The sequence below is a fragment of the Molossus molossus genome, unplaced genomic scaffold (assembly GCF_014108415.1).
Source record: "Molossus molossus isolate mMolMol1 unplaced genomic scaffold, mMolMol1.p scaffold_m16_p_2, whole genome shotgun sequence".
Lineage (NCBI taxonomy): Eukaryota > Metazoa > Chordata > Mammalia > Chiroptera > Molossidae > Molossus > Molossus molossus.
In genome coordinates, this window is record NW_023425355.1 from 22,741,128 (window position 1) to 22,764,323 (window position 23,196).

The 23,196-nt window shown below is 43.2% G+C and overlaps 1 protein-coding gene across 1 annotated transcript in view; it reads left to right on the top strand.

The window, feature by feature from the left end:
• Nucleotides 1–3,003: 3,003 nt before the first annotated feature.
• Nucleotides 3,004–23,196, top strand: part of DIAPH2 (diaphanous related formin 2) — a 924,489-nt gene continuing 904,296 nt past the window's right edge. Inside the window, exon 1 of the mRNA XM_036270453.1 lies at nt 3,004–3,138. Coding sequence (XP_036126346.1) covers nt 3,004–3,138 — 135 coding nt within the window. The remainder of the gene's footprint in view (nt 3,139–23,196) is intronic.

A 23,196-nucleotide genomic window follows, 5' to 3' on the forward strand; every position in this document is an offset into this window, starting at 1 on the left:
TTTAACGGTCTGCCTCTCCCAGTAGACTGTGAGATTCTAAATGGCAGAAACGATGTCCGCGTCATCTTTCTAACCCATCACACTCTTTATAGTACCTGGTATACCCTAGGGAGCTCAATGAACGTCTACAGAGATTTCTAAGCATCATTTGAGCTTGGAAAACCCTCAGCAATGGCCTACACCTACATCTCTCAAAGGAATTAACGTGAAAGCATTGGACAAACGGGTCATGTCTTTCTGCAGCAACCATATTCATGCAACTTTTCAGGAGGGGAGACATTTAAGTAATTTAAATCATGTGTGTGCATGCACGCACACGTGTAGTGAGTGGAATTCAAAATATACATCAAAATTTAAGTCAAAGAGGAATGTCAACAAAGCAAATTTACCTTAGGGCTCCTTGTCCACTCTCTCTGGGAGCACGTATTCCTTCTTCTCTGCTGTCCCTGGGTGGGTTACTATCTGCATGATTAAAAAGACAGTTAATGACATCGTTGGGATTTAAACTGTCTTGATATCTGACATTCTTTTCACTGTACTGTCCACGTTAATTGCCTGATCATGCCTATGGCATAGTCACATTTATTCTAATACACTCAATAAATATGTTCATAAACAAATTAGATTCAGCAGAACTGACTTTAGATTGAAGAGAAGGCAAAAGGAGTCTTAGTCTGAAGACATCTGAGTAACAGGCATATGGACATGTTTAGAGACTTAGTGCCTGAACTTACATTGCACGTAGCTTGCCTAACATATGTGCTCTTATTCTATGATGCTGGTTCATTCAAACCCTGCCCTGCCCCTTGAATGTTCTCCCTGAGAACATTATTTTTAAAGGGCCCTATTTAAAAAGGATGGAAAAAATAACTGCGTGGGCCTCTTCCTGACAACTCAAGGTTTAATGACTAACAATACTGGCAGTGTCCTGCTGCTGTTGCACAATAACATGGAGCATTAGTCTAGAGATTTACATTTTCTTTTTGGTGGGTAATGATCAACCTAATAACTTATATGTATATAAGAATAACCAGCCCTGGCCAGTTTGGCTCAGCGGTTGAGCGTTGGCCTGCGGGCCAGAGAGTCCCGGGTTCGGTTCCTGCTAGGGGCACGTACCACACACACACAAAAAAAGAATAACCAATGGACACAGACAATAGTGTGATGAGCCCTGGCCGGTTTGGCTCAGCGGTTAGAGCGTCCGTCTGCGGTCAGGAGAGACCCGGGTTCGGTTCCCGCTAAGGGCAGTACTTCGGTTGCAGTTTGTCCCCGGTCGGGTGGGTGGCAGCCACTCGATGTGTCCCTTTCACATCGATGTTTCTCTCTCTCTCTTCCTCTCTCTCCCTCCCACTCTATCTGTACAAAAAATGGAAAAATGTCCTCGGGTGAGGATTAAAAAAAAATAAATTAAAAAAAATAATAAATAAAAAATAGTGTGATGAAGGTGGAGTGGGAGTGGGTGGCGGGGGCCAGGAGGAGGGGGGGTCAATGGGAGAATAAAGGGAGGACATCTGTAATGCTTTCAACAACAGAGATAAAAGAACAGATTTACTTTTTATTTTTTTCTATTTTATTTATTTTTAACGCATCTTTATTTATTTATTTATTTATTTATTATTAATTTTTTTTTGTTACAGATGTTTCTCCCTTCCCCCCACTGACTCCCTTCTCCCTATCCCACCCGGTCCCCAGTTTTCCCAGTTTTGTTGTCTACATCCATCGGTTATGCATACATGCATATAAGTTCTGAGATTCACATTTTATTTTTAATTTTATTTTTGTTACAGATGTTTCTCCTTTTTTTTTTTTTTTACCCCATTGACACCCTCCTCCTCGTCCCCGCCCCATCCCCAGCTTTGTCGTCCATGTCCATCGGTTATGCGTACACGCGTGTAAGTTCTGTGCTTTATCTCTTCCCTCCCTCCCCCACCCCCTCTTCTGAGGGTTGTCAGTCTGTACCCTACTTCCATGTTTCTGGGTCCACCCTACCCCTCAGACTGTTATGTTCATTATGAGATTCACATTCTAAACAAAGTTTTGCCACGCATGATCTTCACTCTCCGCAACAGCCCCACACCTAAAGTAGTTCGGGAAACAGACCAGCGCGCTCAGTGCCATTGTCACCGCGCAGGTGCTGCGGTTACAAGCCCCACGCCCCCCGGGGAGCTGAGTGGCAGGTGCCCGCCGCTTCTACGAGCCGGCAGCTCGGGAGCCAAGGACAGACTTTCCCGGGCGCCACGCAATCATGGCAATAGAAAGCACTCACTCCTTCCACTTCGACCCGCACAGTCCTCCTAATCTAGGCAATTAATCAGCGCTCCCCGCGGTGCTTTTCCGCCGCCCCGCCAGCCGCCCCCGGAGCCTAGCGGGCCGCACCCCAGCAGGCTTCTCCGGGGCAGGGGCCCTGGCCTACACGGCGAAAGCTGACACCCAGCTCGATCCTCCAGTGCAACGCACTCGGGCACCCTCCCGGGCCTCAGTTGCTCCATCTGTAAAATGGGTCCCCCCTCCTGTGCCCGGACCGCTTCCCTCCCAGTCCGCGCGGGGCCCGGGCAGGCGCTGCGCGCCCCACAGGCGCCCTCGCCGCCCGGCCGCCGCACCGGGCATGCTCAGTAGCCGGCCGGCGGGCACCGGGAGTAGGAAGCAGTTGCCGGCGCCCAGGCGGGCGGACTGCGGGCACTTTGATGAATCACGTGTGCCGAGGCCTCCTTATAGACAGGCACGCACTTTCTCCACCCCGAACACCGCCCCGAGGGCGGCGGCGGCGGTAATTGCAGCTGCTCAGGGGCAGGGCTTGCCCCGGCGCCGAGTGGTGGCAGCGGCGTGTGGCGTCAGGGGTGCTGGGAGCCCGGAGTCCCGGGGGCCTGAAGCCGCCAGCTCCCCGCAGACACACGCCCTCCCCGGAAGCGGCGCTCCCGGCGCAGCGCGGGGCCGCGCCCCGAGGGGCTTCCTCAGTGGCGGAGAGGTGGGGTGACAGGGCACAGGTGACAGGGCCGGAGAAAGATGGAGCAGCCCGGGGCGGCGGCGGCGGCGGTGGCGGGAGGCGGCAGCGAGGAGCCCGGCGGGGGCCGGAGCAACAAGCGGAGCGCGGGGAACCGGGCCGCCAACGAAGAGGAAACGAAAAACAAACCCAAATTGGTGAGTGCTCCCGCCGCCCCCGCCGGCCTTGGGGACAAGCGAGAGCCCCGGGGTCCTCCTGCCGTTGACCGCGGGGGCCCCCGGGGCCCCCTCCCAAGGGCGACCGCGACCTCGCTGGACAACTCGGGGCGCCGCTCGAGGAGCGGCCACGCCGAGGCGCGCAGACGGCGAGGGGGCGGAAGAGCACCCCCTTCTCCACTTACCCCCTTTCTCCCTCCCGCCGGCCTGGGCGGCACCGCGGGGAGGAGAAAGGCCCCACCCCAACTTGGGGAGACCCCGAGTCCTGGGCAGGGGCTGCCGTTTGTGGAACTTGTGGGCGCGAAGCTCCTTCGCGCGATCCCGGTCCCCTCCCGCCCCTGTCACTTGCTGGGTTTTGCCTCTTTGATCGCCGTTAGGGTCCGGACGGGGAAACCGCTCTTCCTCGCAGTCCACATACTTGGGAGCCCACCCACAGACTTACGAAAAGAAAAAAGAAAAAAAATCCTATAAAACAAAACAAAACACCCCCCCCCCACACACACACACAATTAGCCCCCCCACCCCCGCCCAAGTCTTTTTCACTTTAGCAGAAATTGAAGGAAGAGACGCCTACGTGCGCCGCCCTCCCCCTGCCTCTCCATGTGCTCTCCCAAGAAACATTTCTTGGGAAAGTGGGGGGAGCGTGGGAGTTGGAGGCTGGGTGAGGTACCACCAACTGTCGTGTGTGAATAGGCGGAGGCAGACAAGCGCTCTCACTGAGCCGATTCAGAACTTGAGAAGCAGGCTGACAAGGATCACGGTCCTGAGTGTGTGTGAACCAGTGCCGGCAGTCCATTTCCTGCTACTGACTCCATGGGCAGGGGAATGAACTCTATGGGGCCCGGTATTCGATTGGGAAATACTGGAGTTTCCTCTGCTCATCAGTAAAAAGGGGTTCCTCTTTTTGGGGGTCAACTTTCTCCCTCGGGTGCCACGAGGGGAAATGGTTTGCCTGTACACGTTCCGCAGAGACTCCTGTCCGAACGGTGGTAGTCGGGCTCCGAAGCACAAGCCACGTGTTGACATTGGAGTTTCCAGTTTTAACCAGCAACTTGATTAGGAAGGGGAGGGTGACTTAACTAATGCGTTTCTTTTAAAAAATTTTTTTTATCCTCACCCGAGGATATTTTCCCCTGTTTATCTTAAGATAAAGTGGGAGGGAGAGAGAGAGAAACATAGTTGTGAGAAACATAGTTGTGAGAGGGACACAGCGACTGGTTGCCTCCCCCTCCACCCTACCAGGGCTGGGGACAAACCACAACCAGAGATACATGTCCTTGACCGGAATCGAACCTGCGACTCTTTGGTCCACAGGCCGCTACTCTAACCACTGAGTCAAACCGGCTAGGGCAATAATGCCGTTTCTTATGGCATCTGGCCAGTTTGGTCTGTACATGTTATACTTCCTTCTCTTGCCTCCTATTTGCTTTTCACATTGGGAAATAGTGGTCAAAGTGTTATAGTTTCAGGAAATATACAGCTTTCCATTATGTGGGAAGGGACCTGGTTGGGTAGAAAAAATAAGTTTGGAGTCTCATCAATTCCAGTAACTTGAGGCAAATTGAGAATTTACTTACTTGAAGTGCCCTGTTAGCCCAGTAACTACAAGGGAAGAAACGGAGTCACGAGGTCTTTGTGAATTGTCTACCCTGGGTTTAATGGGCACCCCACCATCATGAAAGTCAGAAAAGTTTTGTGAGTGTATCACCTGAGTTGGATGTAGTTAAAAATTCTGATGCCGTGATTTTGAAATTTATCAGTTTGTGGTAAAAGAGTGGTCATATTTCCTTTTACTTCTGAGTCTGCACAGAACTGTGGTTTAAGCTGTGAACAAAAGTTGAAGCAAAAATAAAAGTGAATCGATAAGTTTCCACAAACAGTTTTGGTTGATAAGTTTCCACAAACAGTTTGGTACAACCAGCAAGATCCTTTCAGTGTTTGGAAGTATGCTCCCAAGGGAAAGCACTGATCTCTGCCTGTTAGTAAATAACACCTTGATTATATTGTCTTCTGTTTGGTCATTTGTCCTGTTTCATCTTTTATGTCTTACTTCCTTTGATAAGGTAACTAGATAGTTATGAGGTGGTGTCACTTTCAGTCCCTGGCTGACACTGTTTGGTGTTGAACATAGCTTGATGTAGTAGAACAAGTATTTGAATCCAAGAGCGTGTTAATATCAGTGAGAACTTTTCTTTTTTGCTCAAATATAACATTTGAACCTTACATGATTTTACAAGCAGATGTGTCAGTTAATAAGGACACATTTGGGAAGATGTTTCAGCACTTTTTAAGGCAAGCAAGTTGACCAAACAAGACTTGGTAAACTTCTTTTTATAAATGCCTTACTCCTTATTTTGAGTTGCCTTATTGAAGTGCTCGGCATTTTCTTCTAAGGCCTTTTAGAGAAAAGTTCATTTGGGATTCTTAACTTAAAATATTACTAGGAAGAGCCCAACCGGTGTGGCTCAGTGGTTGAGCTTCGACCCATGCACCAAGAAGTTGCCATTTTGATTCCCTGTCAGGGCATATGTGCCTGGGTTGTGGGCCTGATCCCCAGTCGGGGGCATGCAGGAGGTGGCTGATATATGTTCTCTCTCATTGATGTTTCTATCTCTCCCTCTCCCTTCCTCTCTCTCTCTCAAATCAATACAGAAAAAAAAAATATATTGCTAGGAAGATAAAGTTTTACCTAGACTAAATTTTATTATTTGGGGTATTATGTTATTAATCAGTGTAATAGTCCTTAATTGTGTGCATGTGTGCCCGTGCTTGTGGGATTATAATAGAAATTATTTGTGTGGGTGATTGTGGGGGATAGCAGTTCTTAAACTCGTGAAATTGTATGAAAAGATTTGTACGTAGGTACATGCATTTTTCTGGGCCCCACAGTTTTCATCAGTTTCTCTAAGGCATCTGTCACCTATAGAGGAGTAAGAACTGTTGGGGTACCAAAGGGGGGGAGAAAGAGAAAGAGACACCAGTTGATTCCACTTGAAGTTACTAGGGAGATGAGGTCAGTGATGAAGGGAGGATCAAAACAGCACTGACTACAGGAGTGATTGATATTGAAGGTAATTCACTTGGGGGTAAAAAGAAATTAATTATACAATGTCAATATAGTATTAGCTAAGGTGAAAGTTTCCACTACATAGAAAAATGAACTCAATAGCTGTCTATGGTGGATTCATAAAGTATAAGGCTTGTGATTCAGTTGTTTTCATTTAGTTCCTCATTGTTCTGGAAAACTGGAGAAGGAGGGCATGTTTTTTATATTGAAGAACTATACTTTTTACATCCTCAGCTTTTGATGGGTATTGGTGAGAATATTTTCAACTTTCGTTGAACAACTTTCGTTTAAGATGAATTCAGTCAAAATTTAACAAAATTTAATTCCATCTTCTTATTGTGCCTCCTCATAATGACCCTTTTATTTCACTGCTTTTTAATGAAGGCAACCTTGTTTGGGACTCATCACATTTTGAATAATGCATTAATAGGGAGCTTTGTATCTTATGTAACTATCTGGTGAGGCCCTGATTGTAGCATCTCATCAAACAGCATGAGTCTTAGATTAATGAGTAACTTGATGTCAACCATGGAATGGATTTTTGTCAAATTGAGCAGAAGAGAGAGCTCTAGATTTGTTATGATTGAATCCCACATGTTTAAGGCAGTGACTTAGCAATTAAGAGAGGCTAGTGTTAAGGTAGAGCTAACACCTCTCTCTCTCTCTCTCTCTCTCTCTCTCTCTCTCTCTCTCTCTCTCTGTCTCTCTCTGTCTCTCTCTCACACACACACACACAGTGGTGTAGAGTGGCTTACCATTCACACAGTGGTGTAGAGTGGCTTACCATTCTTGGGTGTTTTTGTGTTTTGACTTTGTGTTTCTGTATGATTCCTGAAGCCTTTGGGTCCTTTAATAGTAGAGTCAAAATAGTAACTTGAAGTAACAGAAGTTTTGTGGTTATTAAATAACTTCCTGTGTATTTGGTTATTGGTTTTTAATTGGATAAATCATGTTTGATTTTAATTGATGAAGTCTGAACGTTATGATTTCATTTCTGTAACAAACATTTACTGAGCATCTGCTGTGTGCTAGGCATTATTCTGAGGGTTGGTGATATATGGAGAGGTAGAATAAGGGAGACAGGGAAGTTAACGATTAAAGAGCTGTGTGATAAGGAATGATTGGAATATGCATAAGAGGAGGATGTAAAAACATCATGGAGAGGCATCTAAATCTAATTGGATGCTTGAGTGTGGTAAAGAAAGGCCAATCGGGTAGGTGACATTTGCACCAAGGCTTGAAGAATAGGCCATTAATTGAAGAATGGGAGGGAAAGGCATTCTAGGTTGAAAGAACAACATATGCAAAGGTAGAGAGAAATGGTAGCATGTCCAGTAAAGGAACTGTGGGGAGATGTTAATGGCTGAAACAAAGGGAACACATGATTGACCTGCTGGAAAAGAGGCAGAGTGCTGACCATGATGCGTATTTGTATGCTGTGTGTTAGAGGTTCGGCTTCTTTCTGAAAGCCATAGTAAGACATTGAGCGATTTAAGCCGGAGACTTGACCTGATCAGAATTGTGTTTCAGATAGAAACTTAATACAGTGGAGAATTTCTTGGAGAGGGGTGTCAGAATGGAGGCAAGAAGACCAGTTAGGAGGAACACCATGGGGTAAAAGAATTGGCTGTTTAGAGTTGGAGACCTGGATTCCAATGGCAGCTCATCCATTTACTTAGCATGTTTCTCTGCATCTCAGTTTCCTCAGTGCCTCTCCTTTCTGCCACCCACCCTGAACATCTTCACCAAATCAGAACTGCCTATCCTGGTCCTCCTTTATAAACCTCACCTGTGGTTCTCAGCCCAGCTCCTGCCTCAAAATTCTCTCCTGCTTCCACTAAACATTCACTGATTACTTCACCTTACTGAAGGTTCTTCCTTATTCTGAGCTCCTAGCTCTCTGGAGTCTGAATGTTACAGGCTGATCTTGTATTTACAAAGATTCTAAAGTGCTTCCGGGCAAGGGTCCTACAGTGTGCCTTTTCGTGAAAACTTTGCAGGCCAGTGCTTGGGTGCAAAACTACTCAGTAAATTATCGTAAGCTGGGAATTCTCTCCGCATGGGCTGGACATTTTGAGAGTATAAATTGTTGAAAAGAGGCTTAAAAAAATAAATGTTTACTTTTATGTGCCTTTTTTTTTAACCTTAGCATACATACTCCATCAAATGAAACTATTCTGTACACTCTTCTGTGGCCTTTCTTTTAAATTTTTTTCTTTCTTTAGTTTTAGAGAGAGAGGAAGGGAGAGGGAGAGAGAGAGATAGAAACATCGATGAGCAAGAACATCGATTGGCCGCCTCCTGCATGCCCCCCACTGGGGATCGGGCCCACAACCTGGGCATGTGCCCTGACCGGGAATCGAACCTGGACCTCTTGGTGCATGGGTCCATGCTCAACCACTGAGCCACACCGGCCGGGTTGTGTCATTTCTTTAATTTTGGAATTCAAGAAACTTCCTGGCTGGGAGAAATCCCTTACCCCTTATTTGTTTGGGCTTTTGTGTTACAGAGCAGGCTCTGAAGTTCAGGAACTTCCACACAGAGAAACAATATCAAAACTGCTGATGACCTAAGTAAGATTTTATTGTGATTAGTAGTAGGAGGCTTCATATTATTGGAAAAGAGGAATGAATGGAGGGTCAAAGGACCTTAGTTCCAGGGTTTGTCCTGTCCTTTATTTGCTTGTGATCTCTGATGAGCCCTTAAACACAAGTTTGAGCCCTTTGATTAACAGCTGCCTGTCCTGAGACAATGTCTGCCTGATTTGCTTCACAAAGTGGTTTAGATAAAACAGTAATTGAATGAGAAAGCATTAGGAAATTTTGTATTGCTATGCAAATATAGAGCATTATTGTTAACCCCTTATATTACCTGAGTCAAATGTATTGTGGTTGGATGGTTTAATGGCTTTTTTTGCAATATGATAATTCTAACATTATTATTATATAAAGTACCGTAATATAGTTGATTATATGTTTATTGATTCCTTATTCTCTCCCCAATTCCATTTGTCCGTTTGGAGGATATCCATTCTGTCCTTTTACTAATATTTTTTCTCACCGAATGAATATAATATGTGAATGTAACTTTTTTGTCAAGTAATTTTTTTAAAGAACCCGGCTACCCTTTGAATTTGAAACATTTAAAAATGTTGTTAAAAAACTTTCATTAGATATTTATGACATCTGTCTTGTCAGGTATTGTGCTGCTGCTGTACAAATAAGGAAACTGAGTCACTGATGTGTTAGGGGGTCTGATCTAGCACTTCTTTGTCAAAGTTAGCTGAGACACTGAGTCATTATGCTTCAGGAACTCTGAAAGTGAAAAATTATTCAATCTCATTTTATTTTTTGTTCCTTTTTGGAACAGTTATAATTGTAATCCACCTAGCTTTCAGTAGAACATGTCATTGAAGTGAACTCATATTCTTTCCCAACCTGGTCTCAAAGAACACTGCAGATAACAGGATGCTCTGAAAATACTACATACGTAATATATGCTCATTTACCTGAATCAGCACATTTACCTAAATATTACTGGGTATCACTAGCACCATAGGGATTGTTATTGAAGACCTAACTTTCTCCTCTTCCTATATTCAGTCTGCCATGCACAAGAGACCAGTTTCTTCTGTTAAATTTTGGCTGTTTGACACTTTATTTTTGTCTCAATCCTGAAGAAACAAAGATGTTGGCTAGGTGACTTGCACTATGGTTATATACTTGTTTTTTTTTTTTTCCCCAGACAAAGTGGGAGGGCGAGAGAGAGAGTGAGACAGAGCGAGGGGGGGGGGGGCAGAGACATCAATTGGTTGCCACCCGCACGACCCCGACCAGGGCCAGACACCAACCACAACTGAGGTACGTGCCCTTGGCTGAAATCGAACCCATGACTCTTTGGTCCGCAGGCCGACGTTCTAACTCCTGAGCCAGATCGGCCAGGGCTGGTAATATACTTGTTATCCAAGTGGGCATCTTGTAGAAAACACCCATATGGAAGATTGCTCAAAAATGATGCATGCAAAAGGAGGTTCAGATATACTTCCACGTAGCTATTTATTATTAATGTAAGTAATAGAAAGAAATCAACTCATACTTATTTAAAACTTATCTACTTGATCGGGTCACATTGGTTTCAGTCTAAAGGATTTACTCTGGCTGTAGCTTTGACGGACACCTTACGTGAGGTGGCCTGGGGGAAAGGGTATTGGCGCCTTTCTCATGAAAGAATGTAAAAAACAGAATTCTTACTAATCACTATTTACACAGGCTTTGGCTTAATGAAGGTTTTTCTGTATGGCTTTAGGGGGAGAAAGCGACCTTGCTACCAAATACAGACCAGCAAATTGACTGCCAGTTTCTCTCCCTAGAGCTCTGACAGTTATGGTGACTACTTCAAGTGACAAGCTTCCAGGTAGCTACCTAGGCAGCCTAGGTAGGAATCCAAGACTTCATTAGGATTGACTTATTCCCCAGAGGCTGTTGGAGTCAATCACCTGGCAATTCCAGTGCTCACCCAAAGGAGAAAAGACATCAGGCACAGTCCTTTAAAAAATTTCTTATTTTGCCCGGCCGGTGTGGTTAAGTGGTTGAGCATCAACCCTCGCACCAAGAGGTCGCCGGTTCGATTCCCAGTCAGGGCACACGCCCAGGTTGTGGGCCCGATCCCCAGTGGGGGGCGTGCAGGAGGCGGCCAGTTGATGTTCTCTCTCATCAGTGCTTCTATCTCTCTCTCCCTCTCCCTTCCTCTCTCTCTCAAATCAATACAGAAAAAAAATTAAAAAATAAACAACAACAGAAAACTTCTTATTTCTTGTTTTGTCATAGATATCCACACGCTGTGGTTAAGATCTGGTCAAAATGATGAGGAAGTTTTATCTACCCTAAACTTGTTAGTCTCTTACCCACCTTGAAGTAAAAGAGGTAAAATAAAGTTTCCACTTTCTTTGTATTAAGGGCTAATTAAGACTTTTTAATAAAACATACGAAAATTTCAAACATACTATAGAGTTGAGAGGATAATATAAGGAACCACCACATATCCATTACCCATGTGCAGGGTGGGGCAAAAGTAGGTCTACAGTTTTTCGTATGGAAAATAATACAATAAATAATAATACAAAAATAAACTGTTTCACGTACTCACAACTGTAAACCTACTTTTGCCCCATCCCGTACAGTATTTATCTTGATTTTCAACCTTTGCTTCATTCATCTTTTATTTTTTTCTTGCTAAAGTATTTCAATGCAAATCTCAGGTATCATGTCATTTTACTCCTAGGTACTTAGTGTGCATCTCTAAAAATCACTTAAAAAAAAATGTAACCAGTATGCCATTGTTGCATCTTTAAAAATTAACGTGTTCCTTGGCATCATATAATACTCAGTTCATAATCAAATATCCCCAATAGCCTAAAAAAAATTAGATTTTAATCTAATGTGTGCTTAATTACTATACATGTCACTGAGTTCCTTAAACAAATACAGCTTTAAATTAATGGTAAAATCGTAGTCAAAGTTATTCTACCTAAAGTGCTACCATAAAGGATCACATCCAATTAAGTTCTCTTCTGTCTTTAATTCTGTAGAAGTGTCTGGAAAGGTTGGCTATGTAAGTGTGCAGAGACTCTTTAGAATAGCTACTTTGTGCTGTAGAAAATAGACCAAATTAAGACTTTTGGCTCCATTCACTGATTGGGTAATCACTCATTCTTCATTTTGCAATTTGTCAAGTGGGGTGAGGTTTATGTGTAAGAGTTTTCCTCCCAGGGAAATGTTGTAGATAGTTGGGTGAAGGAAATGTGTACTTGAGTTCTGTAGGTAAAGGGTTCATATGGTTTCTCTCTCTCTCTCTCTCTCTCTCTCTCACACACACACACACACACACACACACAGCTAAGTTTATGTTACTAGCTCTAGTTTTTATTTCAATACAAATGCCGCTTTGGTATTTGAGGTGTCTTGGTTTTTAGCCACTTTAATACACACTAGGTTGCTGAATCTGGATAAAGAACTCTGAACTGTTAAGGTTTCTTATTTAAACCTTTGTGGGGTTAAAATGGAAAACCAGGCTACACTAATAAGGTGATAGAGCTGGGGATGGGTGGACCGGGTTAAGTATGATAATTAACTTGGGCAAGTGGCCTACTCTCCACATAGATTTACTAAAGAAATTGTGTAACCACTGCCTTCCAGAGAACAATTTACTGCTGTGATTATTGTGCCAGGAGGCGATAGGCTTATAATTTCCCAACTTGGTGGATTTAAGTTAGACTTAGATTAGTAATCCATCTCCACTTTGCAACTTCTAGGCTGCCCTTTTACTGACCCAATCAGGTGGGTCATTTCCCTCCAAACAGGAGATGAGTGATAATTGTTGGGGCTGGACAGGTGGCCTTTCCTCCTTTTGTTTTATCCAGGGGACAGAAAGCTGTGGAGGTGTTGTTTTGAAATCAATCACTGATAAAAATCTCAAATGCTTAATAGCATATTATGCTGGATGAAGCTGTTTAGGAAGATTCTGTATATAGGAAGAAAGACCTTATGTTGACTGTACACTTCTATTTTGAACTTTAATAAAGTATATGTGTTATAGAGACCAGGGCCCTGGTGTATGGTGGGGCCCTACTCAGGGGTGAGAGACCATAGAGGTCACATCACTTACCAGATCATGTGCCCATTCACAAGACTGTGTCTTCAGGGCACTATTTTTTGTCTAATGCACACTAAGGTGCCATATGGGCTAGGTACTACACTTAAAACCAGATGGATTTTGGCCCTGGCTGGTTTGGCTCAGCATTTAGAGCATGGGCCCACGGATCGGGGAGTCCCGGGTTCGATTCCCGCTAAGGGCACGTACCTCAGTTGCCAGTTTGTCCTCGGCCCCAGTTAGGGTTGTGCAGGTGGCAACCAATCCATGTGTCTCTCTCACATCCATGTCTCTCTCTCTTTCTTCCTCCCACTCTCCCTCCCACTCTAAACAAACAAACAAAGAAACAAACAAACAAAAAAACCAGATGGATTTTGTTCTAAAACCTCACAGGAAAGTTAGCAAGGCCCAGGACCTAGTTTAAGGATCTCATTTAGGTAGGTATTTTCCATTGGTCATTGATTCTGACAAAAAGAATGCAAGGTGTATATCTATGTAACATGTTGCCCTAAACCTGACTACATTTGCTTTTGAATTATTGCAGTCCTCAGATGTAGAGGCCTGTGTCCTTGAGGACCTAGGCTACAGGTTCAATATGTTCATTACTTTCTCTTATTTAAGGCTCCTCCCTTTCTGCACTCTTCCAAGTAATTTTCTGGACATTATTGTGCCACAGTGCTTTACATGGTTACAGATTGTGATGGATAAGACTGCATTTTGGGGAAGTTAGTGTCATAACTTCAATTTATTTCCATTCCCATTGCCCGTGCTACAAGGCAAGAACATATAGCAAGTTAAGATGAGTTAAAATAAATTTGGCAGAAGCATTTTCTCTAATAATATGCTCTGCAGCTGAGTACCTCACATTACAAAATCAATGTCTTCCAGAAGAGTCAGTGTGTACATAAAACATTTGTGAGTAGAAACAATCTTTTCTTCGGCTGACATCACAGCTTGTTTTTCATTGGCAGTGCATTAGCTTACATTTTTCCTCCCCTTTGGTTGAGTAGCTAATGGTCTTTAAACAAGCTATTAAAGGGAAGAATAATTTTACAATGCAAAAAAATAAAAATGGCCTGGATTTTATCCATGCTGGTGGTTTGGCTTTTCATGTATTTGTTTTACCAAAGCAGGGCGAACCCATGATCTCTAATCTCTAAACCCCTCGGCTTTCGCAGTAGAGCCTCCACTTGCTTCATCAAACCGTTTTCAGATGTTCTTGTGAATTTCTGTGAGAGCCAAGGGCTCCGTTTTAATGTACGTTGAGTAGGTCTGAGACCAAATACCAAGTTGTTTAAGTGGCCGTATCTCTGTATAAAATGGAATCGAGGCATTAGTTATACTTTAAAGTCGGAATCGTGCAGGGCTCGGGGCCCGATTTTCCACACTCTTCCTACCAGCTCTGTTGTAGCTAATTGTGGATCAAGATTTGTTATGTTACAAATCCCTGCTTTCGAACCCCCTCCCTTTCAGTACTCTATTATCGCTTGCACGTTTCCTACTTGGAAGATCATCTGATTCCTTGTGGTTTTTACTGGTTTCGGCAAATATTATTAATGGCGAGTGGTATTGCCTAGCTACAGAAATAACATGCGGAGGGATGGCCATTGGATGTGAAATCAGTTACTGAGTGTGACAGAGATTTATTTAAAAGCATTTCCCATCCACACCCGTCACCAACCCTGTTGTCATAAACTAGTAGAAACTATATTTTGATCTTAGTACTTGTACTTAATGTTTTCAAGACCCCACATTTTATTTTATAGAATCAAAGACTATTGCATATGCTATATCCAGAGTTGAAATAGGCTAAATAGGATATCTAACTGATCCTATTAAATCCTTTTTTTTTTTTTTTAAAGAGTTAGTTCCTGGCAGTTTAAAGAGGTTATGTAGAGAGGAAGGTGACTACTTTAAAAATGTAACTCTGGGTAAGTCATTTATCTATCTTCTCTCTGGGTGTCAGTTTGTTCTGTAAAATAAGGGAGTTGAAATAAACAGTCTTCAAGGTTCCATTCAGCTCTGACGTGCTGGGAATCAAAGGTTACCGAGAGCAGTAATGAATCTTCCCTAACATAAATACATGACATCTGGGTTCCAGTTAGACGAAAAGTTGACAATCATGAAAGATGACTGTTCAATGCCGAATGCTAATGGGTGAAAATCCCAGTTCACTTCACTGTCCTGTTTCTGGAGTTTGAGTTAGCCCAGTTCAGTGAAGGTCACATCCATGTTGTTTCAACCATGCGCCGTGTGCAGGGTCCTAGAGCATGCTGGCTTTGCCCGAGGTCAGCCTAATTCCTGGGTGGTTTGCCTTGGTTCTCTGACAAACACAGTACTCAGGCCTACCCAGAGGTGATTCTCAACGAACAACCTCATGTGTACGGTTGCTCTTCTTTGTGCCTTAAGTGTATGTGTCAAGAACCGTGTATGGTCTGGGATTTAATCCTGCTTACCCACCTGTTGCTGTTTCCTGGATGGTTGCAGAAGACACAAGACTCCCGGATCAGAGATAAAACACAGTTTACTGTTCATTGCAAAAACAGTAGCCAGAATGTCAACATGCCACGCTGGTTCACTATGGTCTTAAGCCCCATGAAATGGACCAGGGTGGATACCTACACAGGTAGTGAGTTGTATTATAGGAGAGGGACACTGAGCTTAGGGGACGTATCACTTTTATAGTTTGCCGATGCAAAGCCTGCTCTGTGTCTGGGGAGGGGAGATATGATTACTCCATCTTCAGGGTTGCTTGCTGCAAACAAAGCGCTGGGAAATGGCCTGGGGGAAGGACTGTCAGGGCCTGTCAGTCTTGGCATCCCCAGCAAGAATTTGCAGGGATGCTCAGGGATTGATGGTAGGTATTGTCCCCCATCGATAGCAATCCATTTGATTTTCAGAACCGTTATTTTATAGGTAAGGAGAAAGGCTCGGAGCACATAAGTAACTTGCCTGAGGATATACAGTGGTGAATTTGGAGTTCAAGACCAGTGTGACTATAAAATCCCTTGTTTTTAACCATGATTTTCTATAGTGCCGAAGACCCTAAACTTCAGAGTAGCTTTAATTTCATGACCTGATGATCTAGTGGTTTTCTAGACTGGTGATGGTTGGACCTGGTGTAGATTTTGCAGTGTGCTTATGTGTAATTTAGGAGACAGAGTTCAGGGCCATTCATTTTAGTGCCATTGATGATCAAAAGTTAAAATTTTTGGAATCACTGCCATGAAGTAGTGACCATTGCTAGAAAAGAGCCACGAGGATAAAAGTGATATGGCTGTGGATTTTAAGGATACACGAACGTAACTCTTAAAAATAAACCACAGAACTTATATGCATGTGTGCATGAACAACAGACATGGACAGCAAAGCTGGGGTGAGGGTGGGGAGGGAGAGGGAGGGGGGAATCAGTGGGGGGAAAAGGAGAAACATCTGTAACAAAAATAAATTAATTAAAAAAGAACTTATATGCACATATGTGTAACCAATGGACATAGACAACAATGCTGGTGGGGGTGGGAGGGGTGGATCAGGAGGAGGGTGTCTGGGGGGGGAAAAGGAGAAACATCTGTAACAAAAATAAATTAATTAATAAACAACAACAACAAGAGCAAAAAAAAAAACAAAAAACCGTCTGGCTATTTGGCCTCTGTTAGATAATTTCATGGTCGGCACACAAGGCCGGCTGTACTTGACTACTGTTGCATATTGCATGCAGTTTTCTTTTTTGTTCTTTGTATGTTAGCCATGAAGAGAGTCGCTTCTGAACATTGCAAGCCATACCGCATGCTTCATCTTTTAGTTGCTCTCTTCCCTTCTCCATTCCCCTTCTGTTTGTTTGTGCAATTTTGTGTGAAGTAAAACTGCTTTGGAAAAATGAATGCTGTCTCCTGTTACACAAGTACACAATATGCATTATTTCTTGTTTAGGGAAGTGCCAAGAACCACCTACCTTCTCCTGCTGCTTCCTGTGCCTGCTTTGCCTAAAGATTGGCTGCTATAAAAGTGTGGCATTATTCAGCTAAGCACTATTTTTTTTTTTTTTTTTTTAATTAGGCTGCTGAGAGTGTGACAAGCTCTTTTTGCGTTGACATGTGATGAGCGGTAGAGCCCTAAACTCTGGGCTTAAGTGCCAAATAATACAGAAGCACATTATTGTGATTTGAGTTGTAGTCCCTCAACCCTAACCATCATCCTTCCCAAAAGGAACTTTGGAAAATGTGATGAGTAAAGTAGCTCATGAATATACCGGTATGTGCCTGGAATCAGGTGGTTTCACACTTATGATCACTAATCTTAATGAGCTAAAATTTCTATGTTGGTTCTTTTCATTGAGCTATGTATAATACATATCAAATGAGGTAAAGGATATCTTAAGCTCTCATAATAATATAAACTGGGGCCCTGGCCGGTTTGGCTCAGCGGTTAGAGCGTCGGCTTGCGGTCCGGAGAGACCCGGGTTCGGTTCCCGCTAAGGGCACGTACTTCGGTTGCAGTTTGTCCCCGGCCCTGGTTGGTCGTGCGGGTGGCAGCCACTCGATGTGTCCCTTCACGTCGATGTTTCTCACTCTCTCTCCCTTCCTCTCTCTCCCTTCCACTCTATCTCTACAAAAAAATATATATATATAAACTGGGGCCCTGGCCAGTGTGGCTCAGTTAGTTGAGCATCGTCCCGTGCACCAAAAATCGCTGCTTTGATTTCTGGTCAGGGCACATGCCCAGGTTGCAGCTCTCATCCTTGATCTGGGCACGTGCAGGAGGCAACTGATTATGTTTCTCTCCCTCATTCTTCCTCTCTCTCGAAAATCAATAAAAACATTAAAAAAAAACAAAAAAAAACAAGCATAACTGGGAAAGCTGATCATTAAGCAGACTAAGTGTTTTGAAAAATTTATGTTTTTAAAATATCTCTCTTAACTATTCTTACAGATTCATATTGTCTCCAAATATGATCCTGGTTGTTGATATCCTTTTTGTTTTTGACCTCATCTAACCCAAAGAACATTGTGTTTTGGACAAATATATAAGGAAGAATGTAGTATTCCTCTGTCCCCAACAATATGTTCCTCTTTTTCTTGACAGCAGTGGTTCTCTTTGGGGGACAGTTTAACCTCCTAGGAGACATTTGGTAATGTCTGGAGACATGTTTGGTTGTCATAAGTAGGGGAGGGTGCTATTGGTATCTAGTGAGTAGAGGATGGACTGTTTATACAATTTTGTAGTTGTAAACTATACCTCTTATCATTTATCTCATTTCTGACTTAAAAAAAATTCATTCTCATCCTAATGCCTTTAAAAGGCTATTTTTCCACCTGCTAATTTTATGATACCTCACCCAAGAATATTTTTCCATTGTTTTTTTTTTTTGAGAAAGTGGAAGTGAGGGAAGGAAGGAGGTGGGGGGGGGGGAGCAGGTGAGTGAGAGAGACATCGATATCGATGTGAAAGAGACACATTGATTGGTTACCTCCTGCATGACCCTGACTGGAGTCAGGGATCGAACCTGCAACCTGAGTACGTTCCCTGGACCAGAACCAAACCCGCGACCCTTCGGTCTGCAGGCCACTGCTCTAACTGCTGAGCCAAACTGGCCAGGGCCCTCAACAAATTTTGATGCTAGTCACTTTTAACTTACCGTCTGTACGGATTTTGAATTTTTCACTCTTTATCTGCTCTTCTCCACATACAATCGCAGGCAATCCTATGCCTCTTAACATGCTACCTGAATGCAGTTGAGGCCAAACCTTTCCAGCTACTTTGACATCTGAGTTTTGTACTCTATCATTTGTTTGCTGAAAGACATCTCCCAATTATGATGCAGTTCTAAAAACAGCAAAAAGTTCATTTCTCTCTGAACCATCCGAAACCTGGAATTCTTTATGGCAGTGGTTGTTTTAAAAATCTTTTTTTCAGGGCAAATAAAAAAATTAACTCGATGTTACTCCCCTGAACACACACACACACACACACACACACACGGTATTTATAAAGTTTACTTTTTCAAGATAAGGTTTACTCTTGCCTCACTTATCGCCAGACGGTATTGTATAATGTTAGTCACTGACTGACCTTTATGATTTCTTGTTCAGTGGAATCAAGGTTAAGTTCCCTGTTTGACCAGTAAATGTCCCTGTTTGACCAGTGAATGTCAGGGACTACTTCTCACTCACTTCGACAGGATCAAGCTTATTTTTATATTTAGGGTACTGTTAGGTTGCCTAATTTTGTCTTCTTTTCTTCTGTCTGTCTGCCCCTTTCTTTAAGTGAAGGTATTAGCCACATTGCCCCATCCATCTGAAATAACTGCTTATCCTTTCTTCTCTTCTCAGTGAATTCCAAGTACTTTCCTCCTATTTCTTCATGTAACTTCTTAAAATCTATATTGCCTGATTGAAAGTGACATGATCAACTCATTCCCCCTCAACCTGGAGTTGTCTGCAGAGAGCCAGTTCATTCTGCGGCATGCGTGGCCATGCTCACAGTTATGCTTATTATAAATGTTCATTACAGTGTGTAATCATTCCACACATTTCAGATCCTCATTATGAATGAGGCATCATGCTGAGAGTGCAAACACAACTAGACATAGTTCTTACTGTTGAGGAGTTTGTGGCCTAGGCAGAAAAGAGGGACATATGAGGCTAAGGTCAAGTCCTGTAATAAACACGTGACAGCACAGTGCTCTTGGAATGCCACCTGCTGTGCTAGGTAGGGAGAGGAGACGTCACAGAGGTCACATTTGCCCCTGGGTCTTGGAGAATGAAGAATGATTTGGTAAGGTTACAGGGGAGGATCTAAATAGAGGGATCATCATGTATGTAAGTTTAGAGTTATGTAAAGGCAGGTTTTTTTTTTTTTTTTAAGTGTTATTGATTTTAAAATGTTATGTTTTGAAGGGAAGGCTGTGACTGAACTTGCTTTGTAACCGAATATGGGTGATCAGATGAAGCATTTTTCACCATCTCAAAAGTGAAGTAAAGAGAGGGAGCTAAGTCTGGCCGGTGTGGCTCAGTGGTTGAGTGTCGACCCATGCACCAAGAGGTTGCTGATTTGATTCCTGGTCAAGGCACATGCCCAGGTTGTGGGCCTGATCCCCAGTGGGGGCATGCAGGAGGCAGCCAATTGATGTTCTCTCTCATCGATGTTTCTATCTCTCTCTTCCTCTCCCTCTAAAATCAATAAAGGGGGGGGGGGGGAAACCAAACAAACCAATGTTAAAAAAAAAAAAAGAAAGAGAGGGAGCTAACATTTACTGAGCACCTACAATGTTTCAGGCATTTCTTCTGTGAGCTTTACATCACTATCTTACTTAATTTTTGTCATTAATGTGTATAGTAACTATAGTTATTTCCTTCATTTTACAGGTAAGGAGAATGAGTCTCAGAGTGGTAAACTGACTCTGATTCCAAAATACATGCTATTTTGTGGTGGCAGAGCACCTTTTTCTTAGAAGGAACAGACTATATTTAAAATTTAAAAATGAACTATAATGCTTTTTTCTATTTTGTTAAAATGTACTTCATATTTTATATTATATTTTTTTCCTCCTATCACAAACCTTATTCAGAGTCTAATAAATGCATCCTGACACATTTCATCATTGTCGGATTAAGTTAGTTGAGAAATAATAGAGCTTGAGAAGTTGGCTGGGAGTCGTCCACAAACATCTAATTTAGAGCTATATACAGTTAGTTTACCACTGAGGATTTGGACAAGCTATACAGTTGGAAAAGTTCTAGCTTGGAAATTCTTCTTGTTCAGTCCTTAATCTCATTTAATAAACGCTTTGGAGAAACCCGCCCCAGTACTGTACTAAACATTACTAGGGTACTAAAATAGTCCCCGCCCACTAGGAACACAGCATCGGGGACTCTGATGTGTACAAAACTCTAGTGCAAGGGGGAATGTGATAAGTGCTACTGGAGAGGTAAAAGTGCTGAGAGTGTTAGTGTTGACTTCATGTAAGACTGGCAATAGAAAGAGAGTTCAAGTGCTGGAGTTTTTCTTAAACAAACAGTGCTAGAGAGAGGAGAGGAGGCTTTCCCTGGAGTGAGGAGTGTGCCCAGCTGCCAGGGGCTGGGAAGTTAGGGCAACTTTGAGGAATGAAGAGCTAGCCTAACTGGCAGTTTGTACATCTTTTTTTTTAATCCTCACCCTAGGACATTTTTCCATTTTTGTTCAGATAGAGTGGGAGGGAGAGAGAGGAAGAGAAAAAGAGAGAGAAACATCGACATGAAAGGGACACATCGAGTGGCTGCCTCCCGCACAACCCCAACCAGGGCTGGGGATGAATCGCAACCGAGGTATGAGGTATGTGTCCTTGACCAGAAGTGAACCTGTGACTCATTGGTACGAGGTATGTGTCCTTGACCAGAAGTGAACCTGTGACTCATTGGTCGGCGGGCCGACGCTCTAGCCTCTGAACCAAACCAGCCAGGGCAGTTTGTACATCTTAATCCCTTCCCCCTTTCCACCCATCTCCCCAACTTGCATCCCATCTGGCAACCATCAAAATGTTCTTTATCTGTATAGTATGTTTCTGTTTTGTTTATTTATTTAGTTTTTTTTTTTTTTTTTTTTTAGATTTCACATGTAAGTGAAATCATATGGTATTTGTCTTTCTCTGGCTGACATTTCACTCAGCACAATACCCTCTAGGTCTATCCATGTAGTTGCAAATGGTAGGATTTCATTCTTTTTTTTTTATGGCTGAATAATACTCCACTGTGTGTGTGTGTGTGTATATATATACCACTTCTTCATCATCCATTCATCTATTGATGGACACTTAGGTTGATACCAGTTATGAAGTCACAGAGATGTATAGTTTAGCATAGGGAATATAGTCAATAGTACTGTAATAACTATGTGTGGTGTCAGATGAGGTACTAGACTTATCGGGGGGATCCTTCATAAGTGATTAGAATGTCTAATCACTATGTTGTACATCTGAAACTAATATATGTCAACTGTAGTTGAAAAATTTAAAAAAAGAGCTAGCTGCCCTGCTGGTTTGGCTCAGTGGTTAGAGTGTTGGCCTGCGGACCAAAGAGTCATGGGTTCGATTCCAGTCAAGGGCACATACCTCGGTTGCGGTTCGGTCCCTGGCCTTGGTCCAGGTCGTATGGGAGGCAACCAGTCAATGTGTCTCTCTCACGTCGATGTTTCTCCCTCCTTCCTTCCCTCCCTCCCACTCTATCTGAAGATAAATGGAAAAATATGCTCGGGTGAGGATTAAAAAAAAAAATTAAAAAAAAGAGCTAGCCTGGTGAAGCCCTGATGTAAATGTGAGAGTGGAGGTCAGTCCGGAAGGAGATTGCTGCTCCATCACGGTGAGCGCTGAATGCTTCTCTAAACAGTTTGGACTTCGTTCTGTAACCCAGGTAGAGTATTTGAGCGGGGGAGTGATGTTATCAGACCCTACTGTAGACTTTTTGTAATTGGAAATAGCACGAAGTTTAAAATCTTTTGTCAAAACTTTGTGGTAACATGTTTGTAATGTAAATATGAAAGCATCTATTAATTCTGATACCTGTTGGCACGCTTTAATTTGAGAGCTTTGAACTTGTAAAATTAAACATGCACATAAAGAGCATGCACTTTGCTAACTTACAGTTTTGCAGTGACTTAATTGGCCCTTGCTCCCAACCTACTCTTCTGTAGATCTGTGCGTCTAAGTGTAAAGTTTTTTCTTTGTTGTGTCTTTAAAATAAATTTTTTTTTTTAATACTCGAGGATATTTTTACATTTATCTTCAGACAGAGTGGGAGGGGGGAGAGAGAGAGAGAAACATTGATGTAGATGTGAGAGAGACACATCAATCGGTTGCTGCACGACCCCGACCAGGCCAGGGACAGGGACGAACTGCAACCAAGGCACATGCCCCTGGTCCGGTGCTCTAACCGCTGAGCCAAACCAGCCAGGGTGTATGTCTTTTTTTTTTTTTTTTTGCATTTATCTTCAGGTAGAGCTGGAGGGAGAGAGGGGGGAAGACAGAGAGAGAAACAGAGAGACACATCAACTGGTCGCCACCCACACAACCCCAACCGGGGCCAGGGACAAACTACAACCGAGATATGTGCCCTTAGCGGGAACTGAACCTGGGACTCTCTAGTCTACAGGCCGACACTCTAACCACTGAGCCAAACTGGCCAGGGCTTGCTTTTTTTTTTTTTTAACAAATTGATACTTCTCTAAAGGTCAGGTAGCTTACTTAGCATACAAGGCTGCTGCTGCCAAACGGAATGTGTTGTGTCTAGACTGAATTCCAGTCCCCAGAATATTCCAAGAGAACCTGCAAGATTTATGATATACAAAACTAAGTA